The sequence below is a fragment of the Pygocentrus nattereri genome, chromosome 2 (assembly GCF_015220715.1).
Source record: "Pygocentrus nattereri isolate fPygNat1 chromosome 2, fPygNat1.pri, whole genome shotgun sequence".
Taxonomy (NCBI): Eukaryota; Metazoa; Chordata; class Actinopteri; order Characiformes; family Serrasalmidae; genus Pygocentrus; species Pygocentrus nattereri.
The window spans coordinates 32982608-33009902 of NC_051212.1; the positions used below are offsets into that span (position 1 = coordinate 32982608).

Genomic DNA, 27295 nt, shown 5'->3' on the forward strand with positions numbered 1-27295 from the left:
ATCAAATATTTTCAATCTGTTTTAACAGCTTCAAGCTCAACTCAGATATAATAGAAATACTTTAGAATATCTGCCATTAAAGTAAAGTGTATGTAGATAATACGTCTTTACTTGTTATTCAGGTTAATTATTTAAATTTCTGAAAAATTGAATCTGTGTGATGTAAACAAAGTCTTTTTGACTTTTTTCTGGTTTGATGAGAAATGGTTCATTGTACAAAAAATTACCAACTTAAATTTCTTTACAGTGGTGATGAAAGAACCAGGTGTCAATGTATACAACATAAATATTACTTTCCAAAATGACCAGTGAAACTACAAGTTTCTTCATGTTTTTATATGTAATATTGATGATGGTAAAATACTGGTAAATCTGAAAAAAAAAAGCCAAAACAAAGAGCAAAGACAAAAAATTGCCTAATGTGTATAAAATTATACCCTCCAACATGATGATGGTGGTGTAAAATGAGGGTAAAGCTTTTACTCAAAACAACAGATATCAGGCTGCACGAAAAAATGGCATTTTTAACAGTAACAATTTGATTTGAAGTAAAATGTTATTTTTAATGCTGCATTTTTAACCAATTAATATTTTGACTCAATTCAGATATTTTGTCAACAATTAAATTAAAAAGACAGTTTTAGGACCAATTCAGTATCAGCACACCTTTATAATTTCTGCACACATTAATGAAATTAGTTTCTTCCTCGTTTTTTTTCATGGACATCCATATATTATGTCATATATAATATAAAATATGTATATAACTACATAAAAAAACATGTATGAATTATAAAAACAATCAATGCAGTCACAGAGCTTCAAAAGTAAAGTATCCTAAAGCAAGCCTGACGAGTGGAATAACAACCTGGTCATACACTTGTTTGAGAGCCATTAGGTAAATTCAGTGAATTTGAATGTTTTAATTATTAATACATGCATTTAAAATAGAATAAAGCTTCAATAACTTAAACTTTAACATAAAGCTGGATGAAATAAAATGCTTTATTCACAAACTTAAAAATGAACACATGAATAATTTACAGTAATAATGATTTTCTACATGAATCTGTGAGAAATGAACACAGATTACAGTGTAGTTATGATGACAGTAGATTTCCAGGTTTGACTGTAACACTGATGTTGTTTCTACTGATGGGTCTTTACCTGTGCGTACACAGGCTGATCACTGCTGTTCTTTATTCTGCTTCTTCTTGAGGAGGAAGACTGAGCAAAGCTTAGAGCTGCATAGTTCAAGACGCCGGTGTCTTCAGCCTGACAGATCACACAAACACACCACAGCAGTAATACATAATGAGCATCAGTATTTTTAATTGGAATAACTGATATAGTGTTGAGCAGGGCACGAACAAACACATTTTGGTCTTTGTTTAATTATTTCAAAATCATTTGAGCAAGACTCCTTTTTCACAAGTAATCTAGTTTCCAGCACTTACTGTTCCTCAACAATTCAACCAAAAAGTTTGACTTTAGCCTGACTAGCTCTAACTGTGAGTGGTTTAAAATGGTGCTATATTGCAGGCACAAAGAGGTAATTCAAATATAAAGGTATGAATTATATGCAAAAGTATGGGCATCTCCGGCAAGTGACGCATTCTGTTGAGTTTATAAATGAAAATAAGTTACACAACCTCTATAGCGAACACACTCCTGTACATTTTTCTACTTCTGCATATTTTAGTGCACAAATATTTAGATTGTTTGTTAAATATAACAAATAAAAGACAATTAAAAAAATAAAATTCATAGCATATTGTATGTTATATTTTTAAACATATCATAAAAGAAATGTTCAGTTAAATTCAACAATTTACAACTGTTACACTTTCCAGTGTTAATATGACAGACTCACTGATTATTTAATCAGTTGGCAGTGAGTCTGTCAAGATATACAGAAAAAAGAAAGATAGTAAAGTGAAAAAAATCACTTGGTTTACATGCAATGAGTGATCTTCAACAGAATCTTCAACAAATAACACGTAAATCGTTCAAATTACATTATAATAACAAAAATGAGCAAAACACATTCAACAGAAATGTGCCCTGCGATGGACTGGCAATCTGTCCAGGGTGTATCCCGCCTGGCATCTTTCATATATTAGGTTTTATTTTTTATCAATTTGTTAAACTCAGAAACTAAGTAGAAATTGTGCTGTAACATTCACAGCAACATGCCATATTTGAATGCATTCTCTGAGGAGGACAAAATCAACAAAATATGTAATATTAAAATATATGTCACATTTGACCTGGTGTTAGTTACCTTGTGCTCCACTCTGCTCTACACTGAATGCAGTGATAATTCTGAAGATGATACATATCACATCTCCGTTTCTAATCTTAATATAAATTATATAATCGGAATGGCAAATGACAGTCATCTAAGTCTGACAGGGTAAACAGAAAGAAAAAGACGTGATCAAATCACCTGGTTTATAGTGCGACCTTCAGCAGCACCTTCAATAAATTAGAATGAAATCACTCAAACATATTATTACAAAAATTAGCAAAACACATTTAACAGAAATAAGAATTAAACAACCATATCTCAGTCTTATATGTGTACATCCTACCTTTATGATGGTGTTTGTGTAACTTTCTGCACAGAAATAGAACCACAGCTATGGACATGATGTTTGACGCTGCTAAAACCAGAAGAGTTGGGTCTAACACATCTTTCTCTATAGTGATCAAGACATGATTTAAACAAAATATTGGATTAATAAACAAACAAATACAATAATTTCACATTATCTCTTTAACAACTGTGAATAGCTTTGTGACTGCATGACTGAGACTATTAAAACAAACTGTAAATATCTGCTCTTACCTTCAAAGTCCAGTTTAGTTCCATTCCCAAAGATGATCTCTCCACACATGAGCACAGCACAGTAGTAAGTTCCAGCATCAGAGAGGCTGAGGTTTCTCTTGGGGAGTTTGTAGACGCAGCTCTGTGTAGGAGAATCAGTCTCAGATCTTTTCTCACACTCATCACTCCTGTTTCCATGAGTGTAAATGATTCCTGGATGGGATTCTCCTGATCCATGTCTGATCCAGTACACACTGTGATCTCCTGCAGACGCATCTGTGAGTATTGAACACTGCAAAGTTGTATCTCCTCCCAGTTCAACAGGGTCTGATACAGGAGGCTGGAGAACAGCAGAGAGACTTGAAGAGGAACCTAAAGAGACAATTACAATTTCAGTGCAGAAATGCAGAAAAAAATATCTGCTTCAAAATTAATGGTATTTAATAAAAGCAGACTGTAGTAGACTAACACCTACCTTTGAGGACTAAGACTGTGCAGCCTAATAATGCAACTTTTGCATATAATGTAACAGAACAGTAATATGTGGCTGAATCAGATGGTTCTGCATTTGAGATACTCAGAGTAAAATTGCTTTCTCCTCTTGCTGCAATAAAGCGTCCACTCTTGTCAAAATCATTGTGATATTGTGGAGCAGAGCCAAGAGCAGAAGCAATGAGAAGAGCATTTTCTCCTGGAGTCTGTTTGAACCAGGCAATCGCTGACACATAAGAATATGAAGTAGAGCAATTCAGACGAATATTTTCCCCGTCCTGAATGACCTTCAATCCATTTAGACAGGAAATGTCTACCTTTGATGTGCTGCCTAAAAAGAAAACCCAAACAATTGAAAATGTGAAACTCTATTGTTACATATTCTGTATATGACACACTACATTCCATACGTTTGAAAAACAAAGGGGAAAAAGTGCTTAAGCACTACCTAATGCTGTTAAGAGCAAAACTGTTAATCGAATCATTACCAAACTCTTCAAGTAATGTAGCCCCTGAGGAAAAATATAAGAAAGCATTAGTATTAGAATTCATTTATATATTTAGTATTATATAGTAAAATAGTAGAGGTCACCTACAGTCTTTATGGGACAGAAGTAGTCACTGAGGATGCATGCATGGCTCTGTACTTGAACCTCTACAAGGGCAGCTTTATAGCTCTCTGGCAGAAGCTGATTGGCTCCCGTAACAGAAAGATCAACTAGGCACCAGCCACTCACATCAGTGTGCATAAATAAGGAGCTTAATATGCAAATCACTACTGCTGGATTACAAGCATAGTTTACCCATACCACTTAACTGTGCTAGTACACAAAGACAGAACATAAACATGAGTAAATACAGCCAAGATCCAGCCCATTTCGTTGTAGTAATGAACTTGAAATAGGCAGGTTTTGGTCTTGGTGGTCCATGATCCAAATTACTATTAAAACAGGGTCAAATACACCAGTGGGCATAAGAAAAAGGAGCAACAAAAGGCATCATGTTTGTGAATGATACTTATGAACGATAATGATGAGTGTAAACTCTACCTGCAGTTCTCTGCTACCATCTGCTAGCCTTCATTTCAGGATTATTCCTTTGAAATTGCTCTAAATAAGGCAAAAAATGGGTTGTATTATCAGGAAAAGCAATAGAAGTAGAACATAAATGTCTCACAGAAAAACAACCTGTTAGCTTCATACAATAGACTCATATCACATGAGTTATATATATATTATATATATATATATATATATATATATATATATATATATATATATATATATATATATATATATATGTATATATATATATATATATATATATATTATATTATATATCATATAACATATTACATAGTACATGAAAACACACACACACACACACACACACACACCACTAGACACTACTTTCATCAACAAAAGTGATTAAATGAAATAAATATATAAAAATAACAAGAATAACAAAAATAATTATTGCAGTCAAATGTTTCCTGATGTAAATAATAGAATAATGTAACATGGGTATCATTGTTATGTAGTTACTAAGATTATTTAAAACACCTTGTGACAACACCTTTTGTAAAAAGCGCTATATAAATAAACTTTGCTTGCTTGCTTGCTTCATAGCTAATGTGTTCCTAGTCTTCTTCTACACAACTGCACCATAGAAAGTGTATGGCAACCTGACTGTTCAGGATCTCAGAGTCTTAGAAGTGCTTGAAAAAGCATCTTTACTAACTTTGCTCAGTTCTAAGATATTTATGTATCTAAACACTGGCCCTGTGCTTTCTCCTATGGCAAATGCTTCTTTAGCTTCATAGTGTACAAGGTTTTTGAAAAGCCTCTTCCACAGTGCAGTTGTATATACTACATTACACTGTACAATGTATTACCCCAACTTACATAGTATTTTACTTTATATGTATTACACTATGTTATGCTATGTTATATGTGCAGTTTGCATGTTGTCCCTGTGTCCGTGTGGCTTTCCTCCCACAGCCCAAAGACATGCAGTCAGGCCAATTGGAGATGCTTAATAGGCCTGAGGTGTGAATGTGTGTGTGTCTCTGCCCTGTGATAGACTGGTCACCTCTCCAGGGTGTTTCTAGTCTTCTGCACAATGACTGTTGGGATAGGCTCCAGCACCCCCACAATCCAAGAGGATAAGATAATGTGTGTGTGTGTGTGTGTGTGTGTTTTACTGTATTAGTCTGCATATGGTATTAGACTATAATAAACTGGAATAGGCCCCACAATAAGTCTGACTTGAGCCTCCTGATTAAAACCATCCCCTCAGCATGATACGTGTTTCACTGTTTGGGTGTTTCTCTTAAAGTACAGGTGGTTTGATAGATGCACTGCACATTGAGCTTCAACTTAAGACTAAAAGCATTATTCTTATATTTTTTATGTCTTAGCTTTATCACTCTGATGCCTTCTGGCAACATTTAGGTGCCATTTTATACAGTGCCCTCCATAATTATTGGCACCCCTGGTTAAGATGTGTTCTTTAGCTTCTAATAAATTGAGGGTTTTTTTAAATAATATAGGACCACGATGGAAAAAAGAGCAAAATCCAACCTTTATCTCAAGTGCATTTATTCAGTAGGAAAAAAATCCCACATTAAGAAATAATTGTTTAACATCAAATAATGTGTGCCACAATTATTAGCACCCCTGATGTTAATACTTTGTACAACCCCCCTTTGCCAACAAAACAGCACCTAATCTTCTCCTATAATGTTTCACAAGATGGGAGAACACAGAAAGAGGTATCTTCGACCATTCCTCTTTGCACAATCTCTCTAAATCATCCAGCGACCTGGGTCCTCTCCTCTGCACTCTCCTCTTCAGCTCACCCCACAGGTTTTCAATGGGGTTAAGGTCTGGGGACTGAGATGGCCATGGGAGGAGCTTGATTCTGTGTGTGGTCAACCATTTCTGTGTAGATCTTGCCATATGTTTAGGGTCATTATCTTGCTGAAAGACCCAGTGACGACCCATCTTCAGCTTTCGGGCAGAAGCCACCAGATTTTGTTTTAAAATGTCCTGGTATTTCAAAGCATTCATGATGCCATGCACCCTAACAAGGTTCCCTGGGCCTTTGGAAGAAAAGCAGGCCCACAGCATCACTGATCCTCCCCCGTATTTCACAGTGGGCATGAGGTGCTTTTCTGCATACTCAGCTCTTATGTTACGCCAGACCCACTTACAGCATTTGTTGCCAAAAAGCTCTATCTTTGTTTCATCTGACCAAAGCACACGGTCCCAGTTGAAGTCCCAGTACTGCTTAGCAAACTCCAAACGTTTACGTTTATGATTGTGAGTGAGAAAAGGTTTTTTCCGTGCATGCCTCCCAAACAGCTTGTTGGCGTGTAGATAGCGTCTGATGGTTGTTTTGGAGACTTCGTGACCCCAAGATGCTACCATTTGTTGCAGTTCCGTAACAGTGAGCTTTCGAGAACTTTTTATTTCTCTTATCATCCTCCTCACTGTGCGTGGTGGCAAAATAAACTTGCGTCCTCGTCCAGACTTATTTACCACTGTTCCAGTTGTTTTAAACTTCTTAATAATTCCTCTGACAGTAGATACGGACAGGTGTAGGTGAGTGGCTATTTTCTTGTAGCCATTGCCTGACCTGTGAAGGTCAACACACATCTGCCTTACTTGAATGCTATGTTCCTTTGTCTTTCCCATGTTGAAGAGAAATGGCCTCTGTGTCACGTCATAATTATACCCCAGGGAAACAGGAAGTTGTGAATTGCTAATTGAATGTTCCTACATACTTTGATTAACTTCGTAAACTACTGTAGAAGTGACAGAAATTCTTTAATTACATTTATTTCCTAAGAATTGTTAGGGGTGCCAATAATTGTGGAACAGGTGATTTTATGAAGAAAAATTATTTCTTAGTCAGGGATTTTATTTTCCCCCTAAAACTCTACTTGAGTTAAAGGTTACATTTTTCTACAATTTTCAGTGTGACAGTATGTTTCCACAATAAAAACTGAATTTATTTTAAGGCTTTTGACACATCTTAACCAGGGGTGCCAATAATTATGGAGGGCACTGTATTATTGTAACTTTCCCATTCTTTCCCAGCTTTCCAATCAGGCCAATTTTATTTTATTTAGACATATATATATATATATATATATATATATATAGTGCACCTTTGGTCTACTTACAGCCAATGAACTCTGTACCTCATCTATAGTCACTGTTGATTTGTCTGTGGTTTCTCTCACAAGTTTAGAGATTGTGTTTGATTGCTCTGATGGATGGAAACAGGAGTGATGAGTGTAAGAAAAGCTCTGAGACTGATTCTCCTACACAGAGCTGTGTCTACAAACTCCCCAAGAGAAACCTCAGCCTCTCTGATGCTGGAACGTACTACTGTGCTGTGGTGAGATGCATGTATTGAGACACATCAACAATACACATCACCCCCTTTACTGAACATTGAATTTAGTAAAGTAATATTTTATAGGTAATACTCAAACCATGCCAAAATAACCATGTGCAAATTCATATGTTGGACCAAGAAGAAGGACCTCTGTTTTATCTGAGTTAAGTAGCAGAAAGTTACTTGACATCCATTCTTTTAAATCTTTTACACAGTCCTCAATATTGCCAAGTTTAATTTTCTCATCCAGTTTGCTTGATATATATAACTGAGTGTCTTCGGCATAGCAGTGGAAATTTATGCCGTGTTTACTGATAATGGTGCCTAATGGTAGCATATATATTGTGAATAATATAGGTCCTAAAACAGACCCTTGTGGAACACCATACTTTACTTTTACAAGGACAGATGATTCACCCTTTACTTTAACGAACTGATATCGATCAGTGAGGTATGACCTGAACCAGGAAAGAGCTGTTCCTGTTACCCCTACAAGGTTTTCTAGTCTATCTAGTAAGATAGAGTGGTCTATTGTGTCAAATGCTGCACTAAGGTCAAGCAGGACTAGTAAAGACATATTTCCAATTTTTACTAGTGCTGTTTCTGTACTGTGATGTGGCCTAAAACCAGACTGAAATTTTTCATGTAGATGATTCCTATGCAAATAAGAGCTTAATTGTTTTGCTACCACTTTTTCCAGGATCTTAGATATAAAGGGGAGATTTGAGATGGGTCTATAGTTTGATAGTTCACAGGGATCGAGGTTCGCTTTCTTAATCAGCGGTCTAATTACTGCAAGTTTAAAAGTTTTTGGGATGTATCCAAGGCTAAGAGAGGAGTTTATTATTGACAGAATAGGCTTGGTTATTTCTGGTAAGATTTCCTTGAGTAGACCTGTAGGGATTGGGTCCAAAATACAGGTAGATGATTTTGCAGAAGAAACTATTTTAACTAGTTCATTTTCTTGAAGTACGGTAAACGATTCTAGCTTCTCTGCAGTGACTGTAATATCCTCAGGGTCTAGACTGGCATTTGGAGAAAGCAGGTTTGTGGAGTTTAACTGTGTGTTCAGAATTTTCTGCCTAATTTTTTTTATTTTATCACTAAAGAAATTCATAAAATCATTGCTGCTATAGACTGATGGCATCTGGGGTTCAGTGACTTTTTTGTTCTCTGTTATTTTAGAAATTGTGCTAAATAGTAATCTAGGATTGTTCTTAGTGTTTTCTATGAGAGAGGAGAGAAGCTGAGCGTGCTGCAGTAAGAGCTCTTCTATAGTCTATAAGCCTCTCCTTCCAGGTGGACTGGAACACTTCTAACTTAGTCAGACGCCATTTTCGCTCTAGTTGTCTGGCAGTCTGTTTTAAAGCTTGAGTGTGATCATTATACCAAGGAGCCCATTTTTTCTGCTGTACTATTTTACTTTTTAATGGGGCCACACTATCTAGGGTAGATTGAAAAGTATCCTCTAGGAATTTGGTCATAATGTCTAACTCGGTGGGATTAGATGGGCAGCTGACAGAACCTGATAAATGAGGAAGGTTTCTGATAAAGCTGCCAGCTGTGGAGGAAGTTATAGTTCACTTGACATGATAACATGGTGATGAATGCACATTACCACTAAATTAGATTTGTTCCTTGATCGAGTATATTCAGTAAAAGAACTTCAAAAGAAGAGAATGTATATCCTACTTTCTGGCTCACGCCTAAAGTTTTAGTATGAATGGTTGCTGTACCTCCACCCCAGCAGCTTAAAAAAGGGCTATGTGCATAACTGTAGCCTGTGGGAGTGGCTTCATTTAAACTAAGGTACTCATCGGGTCTAATCCACGTTTCTGTGAGGCACAGAGCATCGAAATCGTGATCTGTAATAATTTCATTTACAATAATGGCTTTAGATGTAAGGGATCTTATGTTAAGCAGTCCTAGTTTTAGACCAAAGGTGCGGTCATTGCAAACTGGTGTAACTGGTCTGATATGAATGAAGTTACAAACGACTTATTTCTAGCAGTAATGTTTCTATTTTTGACGCTACTTATGTGGCCTTCCCTTTGAAGTCAGTGGATGGCCCTCTCGATGTTCCGTGAGAGGACAATGGATCCCAGACGACTAGGGTGAAGCCCATCCTTCCGGTAGAGCGCTGGCTGCTCCCAGAATGAGGACCAGTTGTCCACATAACCCAAACCATTGAAGGTGCATTTTGCAGCTTTTGTGTGTGACTAAAATTCTGGGAGGCCTCTTATGCAAATGCAAACAAAAAAATAAGGCTAAAATTAATACAGTCTTTATTTCAGAAATAACTTCAAATAATTAATGATGTTGTAGTCACTCACTACTGGCTGGCGCTGCCCCCGAGAAGCACAGGTAGCCATGAAACAGGCCATGATAGACATACACCCTCCCAAAGGGGGCAGTAATGTTTTGTTTAAATGCTGTTTGTTGGTGTAAATGTGTGGTGTATTGTGTCTGGGGTGTGGGTGTTTTATGTTATGAGTTGGTTAACGTGAGGGTAACTCTTATGGCTAGAGGTGATTTTCCCCTTGAGTTCAGTGCTTTGTACACTACATTTCTAAAATAATTAATTCGCCCATCTAAATCATTGACTTCAGGTGTTCCAATCACTTCCATGGCCACAGGTGTATAAAGCCAAGTACCTAGGCCTGCAGACTGCTTCTACAAACATTAGAGAAAGAATGGGTCGCTCTCAGGAGCTCAGTGAATTCCAGCGTGGTACCGTGATAATATGCCACCTGCGCAACAAGTCCAGTCGTGAAATTTCCTCACTACTAAATATTCCACAGTCAACTGTCAGTGGTATTATAACAAAGTGGAAGTGATTGAGAATGACAGCAACTCAGCCACAAAGTGGTAGGCCATATAAAGTGACAGAGCAGGGTCAACAGATGCTGAGGCACATAGTGCGCAGAGGTCGCCAACTTTCTGCAGTCAATCACTACAGACCTCCAAACTTCATGTGGCCTTCAGATCAGCTCAAGAACAGCATAGAGAGCTTCATAGAATGGGTTTCCATGGCCAAGCAGCTGCATCCAAGCCTTACATCACCAAGCACAATGCAAATCGTCGAATGCAGTGGCGTAAAGCACCGCCACTGGACTCTAGAGCAGTGGAGACGTGTTCTCTGGAGTGTTCTCAATACAGTTCTTTTGTTATACAGTTCTCAAATCAGTGTTTCTGATGCTGTACATGTTCATCATGGTGATGGATGAATACCAGCACAGGTATTTTTTTCTTGAAGACACAGCACATAGTAAAATCAGCCAAGCCACAGGTAGTGTTACTGACCTTAGAACATTAAGCATGTGGTATAATGTATGTTACACCAAATGAAGGGCAGCTTGAATGTATGTATATAGAAAAGATAGCAAGGGGGTGTCCAAAAGCATCCAGACACCTCTTCTAATCAGTGATTCAGCTACTTTAAGATGCACCCACTGCTGACAGGTGTTCAGTTGCATACACATAGCTTGCATAATCTCCATAGAAAAGCCCCAGAAACTCTCAAGCAGATACACATGGGCCTAAGGTGACCATGCCCAGTTCCAAGCATTGTCTAGAGGGTATAAAGCCCTCCAGCACTGAGGTGTGGAGCAGTACAACTGTGTTCTCTAGTGTGATGGAACCTTTGGGATGAGTTGAAATAGAGTTTGTGACCAAGAACTAATCATCTACCATCACTACCTTACCTAACTAATGCTCTTGCTGCTAAATGCAAACAAATCCTCACAGCAATGTTCTAACATCTATTTTAATTCATGCATGTTAATACACTTCAAATCAAACAGTGTTCACAGTTGTTATAATATCGTTGTATTTCATTTTCCCCTTGAATTTATTCAAGAAAACCCATTAAATGACTGGACAGGCCCTAGATGAGTTGACATGGAATGAGCAATGTTGTAGTTTATGTCAAAGCTTCAATAGGAAAGCATCCTAACGCAAACCTGACCACACTTGATTCTTTCAAAGCCATCTTCTGAAATCAGCTAATTTTATTATAATCATTATAGATACAAACAAAAAAACATATTTATAATAGATTGAAATATCTGTAAAGTGAAACTAGAAGAAATAACTTAGCTTTTTTTTCACTGTGAAAATGGCAAGTAGAGAGGTACAGTGATTTATATAAATTATGACATCAGATAACATTTGTGAAATGTCACATTTCCAGGTTTGATTGTAACTCTGACGTTGTTTCTACTGATGGGTCTTTACCTGTGTGTACACAGGCTGATCACTGCTGTTCTTTGCTCTGCTTCTTCTTGAGGAGGACGACTGAGCAAAGCTTAGAGCTGCATAGTTCAAGACATCAGTGTCTTCAGCCTGACAGACCACACAAACACACATGTTGCAGTTATACACAATGAGCAACAGATCATTTCAGAATGTGGAATAAATCAGTCTTCAGTTTTCGTAATGTGAATGGCTGATATGGTGTAGAATGGATCACAGTCTAAGACTTTTTGTTTTTCGCTGAATAATCTTAAAAGAATGTAAGAAAGAATATTTTTACAAGCAGTTATACATAGCGAGCAGCGTAACGTGTAATAAATCTGATATCGGGTTTCAGTATTCTTAAGCGAAATGACTGATATACTGTACATTAAAGGCAATTGTGAATCTAAAATCCCAAGGCATCACACATTACAATTTATATTCATTACATTTTTAATATCAACACAAATAATATGTCCTGAACCCGCATATGACCTAAAAACGTATACATTTGTTAAGATTTTGTAATGCTTCTTTACAAAAACACATGACAATTAAAAGTGGCAAGTCAATGAGAAAGTTCCTTTAATTTGGAGAAATTAGAATAAAGTGAATTAATCACCTGGTTTGCTTGGACAGTGTGACCTTCAGCAGCATCTTCAACAAATGACAAGCAAACCATTTAAACATGCAGTATTGCATTCATACGGCCTGCAAAGATAAATAATTAATAGTAAAAATGATATGCAATATCAGTTTCAGAGGAAAAACCTACCTTTATGATGACTGCTGTATAATTTTCTGCATAAAAATAAAATCACAACCATGGATATGATGTTTGACGCTGCTAAACCAATGAGGGTTGGGTCCATAACATCTTTCTCTATAATAATGAAGAAAATTATAATCATTGTAACTATGTAATTAATTTATATATATAGATAGATAGATAGATAGATAGATAGATAGATAGATAGATAGATAGATAGATAGATAGATCGCTTTTGCTGGAAGAAAACTTCGGATCTCCAAAATGACAACTTACAGGAGAAGGAAAAATCATACTTACATACTTTACTTTTAATGTAAGTCAATCTTTTTACTATTATTTTACTTTTGTTTTTAGAGTTATGTATATATATATATATATATATATATATATATATATATATATATATATATATATATAACTCTAAAAACTCTAAATATATATCATTTTTTTTCTATTTTTCTTTTATTTTATTCTAAGATTATATTAAGATTTTATTTGGTGAATGGAGGAACAGCAAAGTAAGAATTTCATTGTACAGTGTAACTGCCTGTTTCTGCTGTGCATATTAAAATAAAACTCTTGAATTGAATCTAACCAATCTGACCAATAAGACTTTTTTCCAGGTCATTTTAAGTAATTTCTTTTAGTCCACTCATCATGAAATTTACATAAATCTCCAAAACTGTACCAAGGTTTTTTAGCAAGTAATTTTTCACTATTTCTATTTATCCATTTACTGTGAGACAATGAAGACAATGAAAGGGGTAACTGGTGTTTTCCCTGTTAAGAACACAAAAATGGATTTACAAGGTTTTTGTATGACAGCCACAAAAAAAAAATAATTATAATAATATAAATGGGACTGAGCATTAAAAACTACGAGACATTAAGTTACAACCCTCATCATAATCTAATTTCATCATTTTAGTCTCAAAACACTGTGTAATTCCAGCATAGAGAAGTAATGAAAATCTTGATACTGCAAGTAAACATCTTCTCTTACCTGCAAAGTCCAGTTTAGTTCCATTCCCAATGATGATCTCTCCGCACATGAGCACAGCACAGTAGTAAGTTCCAGCATCAGAGAGGCTGAGGTTTCTCTTGGGGAGTTTGTAGACGCAGCTCTGTGTAGGAGAATCAGTCTCAGAGCTTTTCTTACACTCATCACTCCTGTTTCCATGAGTGTAAATGATTCCTGGATGGGATTCTCCTGATCCATGTCTGAACCAGTACACACTGTGATCTCCTGCAGACGCATCTGTGAGTATTGAACACTGCAAAGTTGTATCTCCTCCCAGTTCAACAGTGTCTGATTCAGGAGGCTGGAGAACAGCAGAGAGACTTGAAGATGAACCTAAAGAGAGAAACGAAGTGATTATTGATTGAAATGCAGTTGTAGATTTGAGGTTTACAGTGTAGAAGGATTTGTAGCATACTGTTCTAGACTAGCACCTACCTTTGAGGACTAAAACTGTGCAGTCCAATAATGTAGCTTCTGTATAATATGCAAATGCACAGTAATATGTAGCTGAATCAGATGGTTCTGCATTTGAGATACTCAGATTAAAAGTGTCTTTTGTTCTTGCTGAATTAAAGCGGCCACTCTTGTCAAAATCATTGTGATATTTAATTTGTAAATTGCCAAAAGCAGAAACAATGAGAAGAGGCTTTTCTCCTGGAGTCTGTTTGAACCATGCAATCATTCCGGTGTCAGCAGATGAAAAAAAACAATTCAGATGAATATTTTCTCCCCATTGAAGGTACTTCAGTCCATTTAGACACTGAGAGTCAGTCATCGATGTGCCACCTAACAGACAAAACAATAAGAAAGAGGTAAACTGTACTGCTACTTTAAAAAATCATGAAGAGCTGTAAAGTGTGACGAAGTTAGTTAAGTAAGCAAATTGAACTTCATTACAAGTATAAAACATTAAAAACATGAAGAAAAGCTTAAACAGTACCTGAAGCTGTTGAGAGGAAAACAAATGCATAAAATGGAATCATTGCCAAACTCTTCAAGTTATGCATCCCCTGAAAAATCGCAATACATCTACTTATAATACTAACATGTGCAATGTTGTGTTGCTGAAAAGTAACTAATTCTGAGTTCTCACTCAAGTAAGAGAATTTGTAAATATGTGTGTAAAACTTATAGAAGAGCAGCTTTATAACTTTGTACTGAGAGCTGATTGGCTTCTATAACAGTAGGAGGTAAAATCAGGCCCCACCTACCTGCCCCGCCCAGAAATGTGGAACTTAATATGTAAATCATCATAAATGAACTCTAGTTTTGAATTTTAAATAAGTATATCTTCAAACATCTATTGACATTAGATTCATATATGAAAATAAACATAGTAGTAAAGAAAACTGCCACAACAAAAATATAATTTTGGTAATTTGAATTTTGCTGAAGTTTGATTGTTAAATAAAGCAGACATTTCATTGCAATACTCTAAATGGACTGAACAGTATAGCACAACAGCATTTCCATAACTCTTAAATAAAGTAATATAACAACCTTCTACATAACATAACAATGGGGGGCACTGGAAGGTCGCCGATTCGATCCCCTCAGCTCACAGTCCATGACTGAAGTACCCTTGAGCAAGGCACCTAACCCCCAACTGCTTCCCGGGCGCTGTGGATAGGGCTGCCCACCGCTCTGGGCAAGTGTGCCCACTGCCCCCAGTGCGTGTGTTCATTAGGGTGCATGCATGTGGGTGTTTCATGCATGTGGGTGTGAATGGTTCCACTGGCCTAGAACTACATACGGCCAATAATTTTATATGGGATTATAGATGTGATTCTTAGATAAGTTAAGATAAGATAAGATAAGATAAGATAAGATAAGATAAGATAAGATAAGATAAGGTAATCCTTTATAAGTTCCACAACAGGGAAATTCTCAGTGTTACAGCAGCAAAGGGACAGCAACAAGAAGAGAATGAACTCTTAATTATCTATTTATATAATTAACTATTAATTATCTTTGTTAAGATAAGTAAAAAAGATTTTTTTACAGTTTGTTACTTTTTACCATATAGACAATATATATATTAAAACTAAACAAAAAATAAGATAAAAAATATAAAATAAAAACTGTATCCTTCACTAAAAATAATAAAATAAAGAATTATAAATAAATAAAAAAGCTAAGATATTTACAATGTAAGGATATTTTACCTGAAATTCACATGGAGTATTGCTCGCAGGTACTGTTTTATATCACAAATGGGATGGTGAGGAGAGCTGCTGGAACTTGGAAATAAGTGTACGAATTCATATGTATTTGTAAACTTTTTGTGCAAGGCTTTTCCCAACACAAGGCTTATCTGTTCAGGCATTTGAGCACATCATGTGCTTCTAAGTAAAATGCAACTTTGAAGCCTGATTTCTTTAAAAGCAACAGCACATTACTATTATGACATTATTTTTAATGTAATGTTAAGTAAAATGTTTAGTTTTCTGACTTTCCTCCTGTGAACTACATCCCATATATGACTGTACATTTAGCAGAGGCCACAGTGTAGATGGAACATATTTACTGCAGGAGAGGATGAACTGCTGAAACTTCCAACCACATCAAAAGATTAAACAGAACTTTAACAGCTTCTTTAAAAAAATGGAAACTCTGAAGTGAGATGTGTCTGAACAGCCCGTCTTGCTCTCCTATATACATACCTTACCTAACCATAAACAAACATTTTAGACTCTAAGTAGCTACCAAACATTCACTGGGCGTCTGACTAGTGAAGCCTTAGTGAAGATTAATAATTGAATTACAAGCCATCTCAACCTGTGAAGTTTCATCTGAACTAACCTTTAACTGAAACGTTTCATTGACATGCTGCAATGCAGTCATAGTTAATGTGTTTTAGTGTATTTTAAGATTAGTTAGTTTTAGTGTATTTTAAGATTAATTAGTTTATTACTGTTTCTATTTAAAACTTCTAAGAAGTGTTAAAAAGCAATTTGTCCAGATGCAGTAAACTGACCCCTAGAATAGAAGCAGTGTGATGGTGAGGGGTGGAATTCTCCATACAGACCTCTCCACTTTGTAGGAGACAGGTTGTCCAGGGGGCACTGTAGAGATGTGATTACACAGCTGCTCTGACAAATATCATCATCAAATTGCAGGTTCAGTTGCTCGTTGGTTCTCTGTCCCAGAGACGCTGAGCATAACCTGCACATTGAACCTTGCTACTGCCTCTAATGTCAAAACTATGCATGACGTTCACCAGATGACTTTTAAACTAGTTAGCTTCTGATGGGCCGTGTCTACTATAATGTAAAAGAAAGGTTCCAAACCCTGGTCCTGGAGATAACCTGCCCTACACCTTTTGTGTTTTTCTGCTAGAACATACCCTCCTTGGCTTAGGAAGGGCTTGTTGACATCGAGATTATTTGGATCAGGTGTATTTGCATCAGAGGAAGTGCTAAAGTGTGCAGGGTAGGGGCTGCTCCAGGACCAGGGTTGGGAACCCCTGATGTAAAATATTGTAATAAGACAGTGAATAATGACAAGGTGAAGTATGGATTAACCAAACTGGTGCTTTATTTGCTGGTGCTTTATCTAGTTAAGTTGTTCGGCATGCAGGTCCAGCAAAACAGGCTGTGGAACTTGAAGTCAAAGAAGGAAGTCACATTATGAAATGAAGTAAAGCGCAGCTCTGCATGTGTCAAACAGCAGCAGTCCGGGGGGTGGTCTCTTCCTCATATGCAGAAGAGCAGGAGTAGGTGTGGTCACAGTGTTGGGAGGAGTTTTGGTTGTCAAGTGTGGGTTGAAAAGACAAATGCATTTACACTTTTTAAAACTCAGACCGCAGTCTAAAGCAGTTTAAGTTAGATTTCAATTTTTTTATGTGTATTGAATGCATTTACACCTGCATTTTAATGTATACACCAATCAGGCATAACATCATGACCATCTCCTCGTTTTGTACAGTCATTGTCCATTTTATCAGCTACACTTACTATATAGGTGCACTTTATAGTTCTACTATTACAGACTATAGTCCATCTGTTTCTCTGATACTTTGTTAGCCCCCTTTTACCCTGTTCTTCAATAGATAACAAAGTATCAGAGAAACAGATGGACTACAGTCTGTAATAGTAGAACTATGAAGTGCACCTATACAGTAAGTGTAGCTGATAAAATGGACAATGACTGTAAAAAATGAGGAGATGGTCATGATGTTATGCCTGATTGGTGTATATCTCTGACATGATTGATATCATTTTGACGGTCAAAAAAAAAACAGCGTCAAAAAGCAATTGATTCTGTCCACATTCTCAATTTTTGCTTAGAAAAGTTTAAAGTCATATTTAATGTTAATGATAAAGGTTGGTTTAATAATAAACATCACAGAACTAAAAATAGGCTGATGAATTTCACACTAATGTCAGTCATAGAAGACAGAAAGTACATACCTGATATTATGTAGCACTGACGTACAATTACAATTGGAAATTGACAAGAAATATGTAACATGTGGATAAACAAGGTACAAAACTTTAATCCTCAAATACTTTGTCTTTGGTTGGAAACTTAAAGAAGACTGGATCGCACGGCATCAAACCAAATACCCAAATATCCTCAGTTGATATTTTATGAGTAATCCGCAGTAAAAGGTGAGAGAATTATTTTCTGTTCAGTTGTTCAGTTTTATTGGGGAAATTTGATCTGAGAGTAAACTTCAGTGTCTTTAGGCTTCTGTTGTCTTCTAGTTCTTCTGGATGACGGTGGTTTATTAGTGAAACTCAGTGCTGCGTAGTTCAAAGCTTCATCACATTCACCCTGAATAAGGAAAAAGTGTTTAACAGGTTTTACTGCAAACTAACTGAGCAAAATAAAAGTTTAGCAGAAGAGTTTAGAAGATGTATGTTAATATAATCTTGAACTTTCTTTTACAAATCAAGACTTGGGAGTTTAATTTCGCATTAGAATTTAGCAGAACAGAAAATGAGTAAATCACCTGATTTGCTTGGACTGCATGACCTTCAGCAGCATCTTCAAGAAAAGATAAATGAAACTCAGTCAAAGCCATTTTGTACATTAATGGCTATAAAATACTTTTAAAATTCAAATATGTTATCAATAGAAATTAAATAATCATATCCATTTCAGAGGTAAATCCCACCTTCATGATGGCTTTGGTGTAATTTTCTATACAGAAATAAAACCACAATTATGGAGATGATGTTTGATGCTGTTAAAGCAAGAATGGCTGGGTCCAAAACACTTTTCTCTACAATAGGAAAGCAGATCTTATTAATATCTTTGTAATGAATGCAATACAGAAAAAAATGTACAAAGCATAAAAATACTTAAACGTAATTGTGATGTATCTAGAATCCATAATCAAATAAATGACTATGAATTGAGGACAATTAGTGGGCAAATCCAAGATTTTTAAAAATCAAGCGATACTTTGGGTTATTTATAATCTCAGTATGTAGTTTTTATTACTGATTACATGTTGTTGTCAGTGATATTGCATTTTCATTGCAAGTGAGGGAGTACATGCAAGTGAAGAAAAGCATTGCTGCATTTAAGATGTATTCCCTCATGTAATTGTTAATTATTGTGGTTAATTATTCCACAAAACATCCACATTTAGAGCGCATGAAAAAAATGTACCATCTAAAGAAGCATCATCTCATACAAGAAACTGTTTCTACTTAGTAGTTCATAAAATACTAATATCACTTCATTCAGAAAGACTGAGTTGTTGATGAGATGCTAGATGTCTGTAAATATTCCGATACTTTTAAAACACTAATTGAAGAGAACCAGAATGGGAAGTCTTAGTTTTGTGCAGTTATAATTGCCATTGTAACGTTCTTGCATGCATTTTGTAGCCACAGTGTGTTGACAGGGTGTCAGGATGTAAACTTCATTTTTGGCGGTTCAGAAAAGCGTAAAAAACTGCTGTAAATTGCGTGTAATGAATAATATGATCCAGGATACCTACAGATATAACTGTGACCTGCTTTCACAAAGTGCATTAACTGTGAGCTAAATATGAATGAAATGTGCAGTTAATGTAACAGAATCCCGAAATGAAGCGCTGACCTGTCCTGCTTTATAAATACAATTTTAGCAACTCTTATTGAACTTTAATCATTTTCTGTATTTTTAACATAGCATTAATGTAAAGTCTTTTAAAGAGTTTTTCTAAAATACATTTGTACCATTACAAAAACAGAATACTGTTTCTCTTATTTGAGTTGTGTTTGAAGCTACTTTAAAGGATTCAAAAGATCTGCACTCACGTATAAAGTCCAGTTTAGTTCCGTCTCCAAAGATGATCTCTCCACACATGAGCACAGCACAGTAGTAAGTTCCAGCATCAGAGAGGCTGAGGTTTCTCTTGGGGAGTTTGTAGACGCAGCTCTGTGTAGGAGAATCAGTCTCAGAGCTTTTCTTACACTCATCACTCCTGTTTCCATGAGTGTAAATGATTCCTGGATGGGATTCTCCTGATCCATGTCTGAACCAGTACACACGGTGATCTCCTGCAGACACATCTGTGAGTATTGAACACTGCAAAGTTGTATTTCGTCCCAGTTCAACAGGATCTGATACAGGAGGCTGGAGAACAGCAGAGAGGCTTGAAGATGAACCTAAAGAGAGAAAAAAGTGATTATTGATTGAGATGCAGTTGTAGATTTAAGGTTTACAGTGTAGAAGGATTTGTAGTATACTGTAGACTAGCACCTACCTTTGAGGACTAATACTGTGCAGTCTAATACTGTAGCATCTGCATAATATGTAAATACACAGTAATATGTAGCTGAATCAGATGGTTCTGCATTTGAGATCCTCAGATTAAAACTGCTTTTCTCTCTAAATGCATTAAAGCGGCCACTTTTGTCAAAATCATTATAATATTTAACTTGTAATTTGCCAAAAGCAGAAGCAATGAGAAGAGGCTTTTCTCCTGGAGTCTGTTTGAACCACACAGTCGCTGCTGGATTAACGGGTGAAAAAAAGCAATTCAGATTAATATTTTTCCCACGATGAATGTACTTCAGTCCATTTAGACATGGGGCATCATTTGAGGTGCCACCTAAAAGGACAAACAAACAAAAAATATTCATCTGTATTGTTATTTGAAATCTCTGCGCTTGCCAAGTAAGATATTAATGTCCAGTAATGTTGAAAAATAAAGAACCTTAAACAGTACCTAATGCTGTTGAGACAAAAACAAGTGCATACAATTGAATCATTGCCAAACTCCTGCAAAGAAAAAACATATCAATTCTGTTATATTGTAGAAACACTTCTGATAATGACAAAAATATACATACACATACAGCTCACTTACAATTTTCGAAGGCTAAAAGTAACCGTTTGAGATGTCGTTTGCATGCAAAACTTATACAACAGCAGCTTTATAACTCTGGGCTGAAAGCTGATTGGCTCTCAGAAAAGGAGGTAGAATCAGGCCTCATCCACTCACATCAATGTGTAGAAATGTAGAACTTAATATGCAAATCACTACAAATGAACTGTCTCAAGATTTGAATGTTAAATATTTTGCGGTTGTGTGTCACACTTTCTGTATGTGCTGCAGTTTGTTTGTTACAGCTTCTCTTCAAACATTTCTATTAATAGTATGTCACAACACACAGCAGTGTAGAAAACTGAAGGCTTATTTATCGACTGCTAAAGGCTCCTAAAGGCAGATATTAAATACTGCTGAGGCCCACCAGATGGTTCTTTGCAATATTTTACTTGGCTTGAGCAGTATAACACACAATCAAATCCATATCTCCTAAAAGACATCATAGAACCTTCTATATAACATTGAATTGTGTTTCAGTATATAATTCCAGTTTGAGGATGACACTGTAAACACTGATCCTGCAGGTACAGCTGTGGGGAAATTATACAGATGTGCTTAGAGCTCAAAAAAGACACAACTGATTGTTCTGGTCTCCAGGGGTGGGCTGTGGGTTGGAATTGTTCCAGGGTTCCAGAATTACACTAAGCCATGACATTTTTACCTCAGCTTACTTTTACGTTTGTAAACTTTTCCCTGAGGTTCAGGAAGCCTAGCTTTGCTTTTGCCTAAAAGGCTTTTCCCTTCATATAAACTTCCTACTGTGATCTATAATCGTATGTCTGAGTGTATATAGAGCAGAGACCACAGTGTAGATGGCACATATGTCCTGCAGTAGAGGATGAACTGCTGAAACTTCCAACCACATCAAAAGATTAAACAGAACCTTAACAACTATTCTTTTAAAAAAACTCCAAAGTCTGAAGTGAGATGTGGCTGAACAGCCCGTCCTGCTCTCATTACTGCACGTATAAACTAACCATACACTTACATTTTAGATTCTTAGTAGTTACTAAATATTTCACTGTAGTGACCGACTAGTGAAGCCTTAAGATTAATAACTAAACGTTGTCATGTGAAAGTTGAATATGTGAAAACTTTCATCTGAACTAATCTTTAACTGAAGCCTTTTCATTAACATGCTGCACTTCATATTCAATGAAACACAATTCTATTTAGTTTAGTTGTAATGTATATGTCAACATAAATTAGTTTATTCATTTATTTATTTATTATTTAAACCTCTTATACGTGATAAAAGCAGATTCTCCAGATGCAGGAAACTGACCTCTAGAATAGAAGCCGTGTGATGGTGAGGGTGGAATCACCCATACAGGCAGGATGAAGCTCCACTTTGTAGAAGACTGGCTGATTAGGGGGCGCTGTAGGGATATGATTTTGTGGCTGCTCTGAGAAATCACAGGTGTGCAGGGCAGTGTCTGCTCCAGGACCAGGGCAGGGAATGCTTGATGTAATACATTGTGGCAAAACAATGTTTAAGGAGGTGAAGTATAGATCAACCAAACTGGTGCTTTATTTATTGGTGTCTTATTAAGCTTTATTTAAGTTAAATATCTAGACATGCTGGTCCAGCAAAACAGACTGCAGAAGTCATAAGAGAAACTCATATCAGGACCTGAATTAAAAGAGCAGCTCTGTATGTGTTAAATGGCAGCAGTCCAGGGGGTGGTCTCTTTCTCATTTTCAGAAGAGCAGGGGGAGGTGTTGTCACAGTGTTGGGAGGGGTTCAGTTGTCTCACAACTCGGAGATGACAGCCTTTATACTTCTTTTATAACTGACATGTTTTGAAGTATAGATAGATAGATAGATAGATAGATACATAGATAGATAGATAGATAGATAGGAACAAAACCTCAGATCTCCAAAATGGTAACTTTATAGGACAAGGAAAATATTTGTCTAAACTGAAGAAAAAAATCGTCAAAAACAGAAAAAACTAAAAATGGAGATACTGGGTTTTCTTCCGATAACAGCGATATATATATATATATATATATATATATAAAATGCTCCAAACAAGTAAAAAAGAGGAAATACAATTAAGGAAATAAATCTATATCTATAAGGAATAAATCTAGTATCCCAAATCAAATAAAACTAATTGGCTACATCATAGACCTCAAATGTTTATGTGAAGTGATGTGAAGACAAAACAAAATGTTTGTTCCACAAAATCAGGGGAGTTCCCTCCTACTTTCTGAAATCAATCAACATTTTTGGGCTGCTAATAAAGGCACCACTCCTGTATTATTGATGACACATTATCACTGATTTTGCATTGCCTCTGTAGGTGAGGGTGGCCGTACAAGTGAAGACACGCACCACATACACAGAATTGCACCAAAACTTTCTCATTGTATGTGGTTCTTACATACATTAACAGTATATTCCCATTTGGAGCACTGGCTTGTCAAAAAATCCACCATCTACAGCAGACCATTCAGTTGTCGGAAATGCTTTAAGTTACCTTTAATGTTAATAAGAATGAAGGGTGATTAAATGCAAATCACAGAAAAGCAAAGGGGCCAATTAATTTATCATTAATTACATTCTCATTATCATCAACCCAAATGTCCAACTACCATCAGGTGATGTTATGAGTAAACATCAGCAAAGGGTCAGAAGATTCTTTTCAGTTCAGTAATTCAGCTTATTGGGGATGTTTGATCTGCGAGTAAACTGCAGTGTCTTTCAGCTTCTGTTGTCTTCTAGATGGTTTATTAGTGAAACTCATCAGTGCTGCGTAGTTCAAAGCTTCATCCCATTCACCCTGAAAAACAAAACAGTGTTTAACACGTTTAACTGCAAAAGTGGAGGTTTTACTATTCAACAGTTGAAAGTTTTCAAAGATAATTATTCACCTGATTATTCACCTGATTTACTTGGACTGTGTGACCTTTAGCAGCATCTTCAAGAAACAAGAAAGAAACAAAGTAAATCATTCACAGCTATTAGATCATGGAGATTATAATGAACTTAATCATTAATTAACAATGAAAACTGAACAATCATATCAGTTTTTTACCTTTCTGATGACTGTTGTGTAATTTTCTGTACAGAAATAAAACCACAGCCATGGAGATGATGTTTAATGCTGCTAAACCAAGAATGACTGGCACCAAAACACCTTTTTCTATAGTAAGAAAGCAGATCATTGTAATTTAATCAATTTTTTTTCTTGAATGTGGTGTTGAAAAAATGTACTGAGCATTAAAAGTAATTTAAGAAAATATAATAATCTAGTATCCCAAATCAAATAAAACTAAATGGCCACATCATAGACCTCAAACGTTTATGTGAAGTGATGTGAAGACAAAACAACATTTTTGTTCCACAAAACTGGGGGAGTTAGCATGCCCCTCCTACTTTCTGAAATCAATCAATCATTTTTGAGCCACTAATAAAGTTACAAATCCTACATTACTGATGACACACTGTTATCACTGATTTTGCATTATTGTTGTAAGTGAGGGGGGCATACAAGTGAAGAAGTGTGCCACATACACAGAATTGCACCAAAGATTTATCAACGTATGCAGTTCTGACATTAATATTCTACAAAATATTCCCATTTGGAGCACCGGCTAGTCAAGAAAGTCTACCATCTACAGCAGACCATTCAGTTACCTCCTAAAGAGGAACTGTCTCTAAGTATTAGTTTAGAAAATATTATAATCGCTTATTTATCACTTATAATAAAGTTCTGTCCTGCTCTGCTTTTCCATCCATCCATCCATTTTCTAAGCCGCTTCTCCGTCAGGGTCACGGGGGGATGCTGGAGCCTATCCCAGCAGTCTTCAGGTGGAAGGAAGGATACACCCTGGACAGGTCACCAGTCCATCACAGGGCAGACAGACACAGACAGTCACTCACACCTATGGGCAATTTAGCACGTCCAATTGGCCTGACTGCATGTCTTTGGACTGTGGGAGGAAACCCACGCAGACACAGGGAGAACATGCAAACTCCACACAGAGAGGACCCTACCCACCACGCCATCGTGCCGCCTGCTCTGCCTGCTCGGAAATTTTTCATCATTTATAAATTGTTTTCTGTATTTTTACCACGAAGTCTACCACAACATTACTGTAATATACTATGGAATATACACTATATTTCCAAATGTATTCACTCACCCATCCAAACCATTAAAATCAGGTGTTCCAATCACTTCCATGGCCACAGGTGTATAAAACCAAGCACCTAGGCCTGCAGACTGCTTCTACAAACATTAGAGAAAGAATGGGTCGCTCTCAGGAGCTCAGTGAATTCCAGCGTGGTACCATGATAAGATGCCACCTGTGCAGCAAGTCCAGTTGTGAAATTTCCTCTCTACTAAATATTCCACAGTCAACTGTCAGTGGTATTATAACAAAGTGGAAGTGATTGGGAACAACAGTAATTCAGCCACTAACTGGTAGGCCACGAAAAAGGATAGAGCATGGTCAGTGGATGCTGAGGCGCGTACTGCGCAGAGGTCGCCGACTTGTGGGCCAACGTCATTTTAAACCCTATGGATTAAGAATTTGATGTCACTCAACTGCATATGCATCTGAAGGCAGACAAGCGAATATGTTTGGCAATATAATGTATGTGGTTAAGAACAAAAATGATAAAAATAATTTCAATGTGTTTCAATGACAGACAACAGAACAAACCTGTCTTTGCAGTGGGAAGCTGATTTTTACTTGCTCTTCTAACTAATTCTATACTGAATATATATCACAGAGCACAGGACACTATTCTTCGTCCCCTTACATTGTCCCGTCTCTTACCAGAATAACTTTTACACACAACGCTTCGTAAATCTACATCGACATCAATTGTATTCTGTATGTGGTAATTCATTTTCAATAGAAATTACGTTTTCTCAGACATTTTCCAAAAAAGATTCGTATATGTTTTTTTATCTTGATGCTGTTTTAGGGGATTGGAAGTATCTGTTCTTACCTTCAAAGTCCAGTTTAGTTCCGTTCCCAAAGATGATCTCTCCACACATGAGCACAGCACAGTAGTAAGTTCCAGCATCAGAGAGGCTGAGGTTTCTCTTGGGGAGTTTGTAGACGCAGCTCTGTGTAGGAGAATCAGTCTCAGAGCTTTTCTCACACTCATCACTGCTGTTTCCATGAGTGTAAATGATTCCTGGATGAGATTCTCCTGATCCATGTCTGAACCAGTACACACTGTGTTCTCCTGCAGACACATCTGTGAGTATTGAACACTGCAAAGTTGTATCTCCTCCCAGTTCAACAGGATCTGATACAGGAGGCTGGAGAACAGCAGAGACACTTAAAGATGAACCTAAAAAGATGAAAGTAATTGATGATTGATGCTGAATGAGGTGTACACTAATGTTTGAATTGTAGAAAAATGTAGATTTCAAAATGATGTTACTTAAAAGTGGATCGTAGTAGACTAACACCTACCTTTGAGGACTAAGACTGTGCAGCCTAATAATGCAACATCTGTGTAATACATAACAGAACAGTAATATGTGGCTGAATCAGATGGTTCTGCATTTGAGATATTCAGAGTAAAACTGCTTTGTTCTCTCGCTGCAATAAAGCGTCCACTCTTGTCAAAATCATTGTGATATTGTGGAGTAGAATCAAGAGCAGAAGCAATGAGAAGAGCTTTTTCTCCTGGAGTCTGTTTGAACCAGGCAATCGCTGTCACATAGGAATTTGAAGAAGCACAAGTTATTCTAATATTTTCCCCACTCTGAATAACCTTCAGCCCATCTAGACAGGAAGAAATGTCTACATTTGATGTACATCCTAAAAAATAAATAAAATAAAGTTAGAATCTTTACTGTTATGCATCTGTGTCCTTTTCAAGTAAACCACAGAAAATGAACTTAAATAACAAACAAACAAATAACAAAACACATTTAAGCAGTACCTAATGCGGTAGAGAGCAAAACTCTTACAAAAATTTGAATCATTGCCAAATTTCACCTGATGAAAAACATAAAAAGTATTAGTTTTAGGATTAGGATTCAGTTATATGTTCAGTTTTATACATACATATATATTGATTTGTTTTTTTCACTTACAGTTTTTGTAGGAAGTAGTCATTTGAGATGCATGCATCACTCTGTACTTAAACCTCTTCAAGAGCAGCTTTATAACTCTCTGCTGAAAGCTAACGGGCTCCCATAACAGGAAGTTGAACTGGGACCTGTC

General features: G+C 36.5%; 2 protein-coding genes, 1 long non-coding RNA gene and 1 gene segment (V, D, J or C); all 4 read right to left on the bottom strand.

Moving 5' to 3' along the window:
* Positions 1–987: 987 nt before the first annotated feature.
* Positions 988–4079, bottom strand: LOC108414665. Its single transcript, XM_017687562.2, has 7 exons — positions 3919–4079; positions 3771–3834; positions 3306–3653; positions 2852–3202; positions 2595–2702; positions 2450–2478; positions 988–1275 (listed from the first exon to the last, which is right to left on the bottom strand). Exons 1-7 carry the CDS (start codon positions 4069–4071, stop codon positions 1150–1152), a joined length of 1179 nt encoding a protein of 392 aa, XP_017543051.1. The 5' UTR covers positions 4072–4079; the 3' UTR covers positions 988–1149.
* A 281-nt stretch (positions 4080–4360) lies between these two features.
* LOC119262224 lies at positions 4361–14836 on the bottom strand. Its single transcript, XM_037533299.1, has 7 exons — positions 14699–14836; positions 14194–14544; positions 13741–14091; positions 12741–12848; positions 12588–12622; positions 11966–12073; positions 4361–4431 (listed from the first exon to the last, which is right to left on the bottom strand). The coding sequence occupies exons 1-7, from the start codon at positions 14763–14765 to the stop codon at positions 4402–4404; spliced, it is 1050 nt and encodes a 349-aa protein (XP_037389196.1). The 5' UTR covers positions 14766–14836; the 3' UTR covers positions 4361–4401.
* A 3323-nt stretch (positions 14837–18159) lies between these two features.
* Positions 18160–20790, bottom strand: LOC119264817. The segment is given in 5 exon segments: positions 18160–18537; positions 18716–18750; positions 18881–18988; positions 20016–20334; positions 20773–20790. Coding segments are annotated over 5 exon segments (612 nt in total).
* Positions 20789–21101, bottom strand: LOC108414663. The gene is made up of 3 exons (XR_001856896.1): positions 21071–21101; positions 20930–20982; positions 20789–20812 (listed from the first exon to the last, which is right to left on the bottom strand). It is a non-coding gene; the product is annotated as an uncharacterized LOC108414663 (long non-coding RNA).
* Between the last annotated feature and the right edge of the window lie 6194 nt (positions 21102–27295).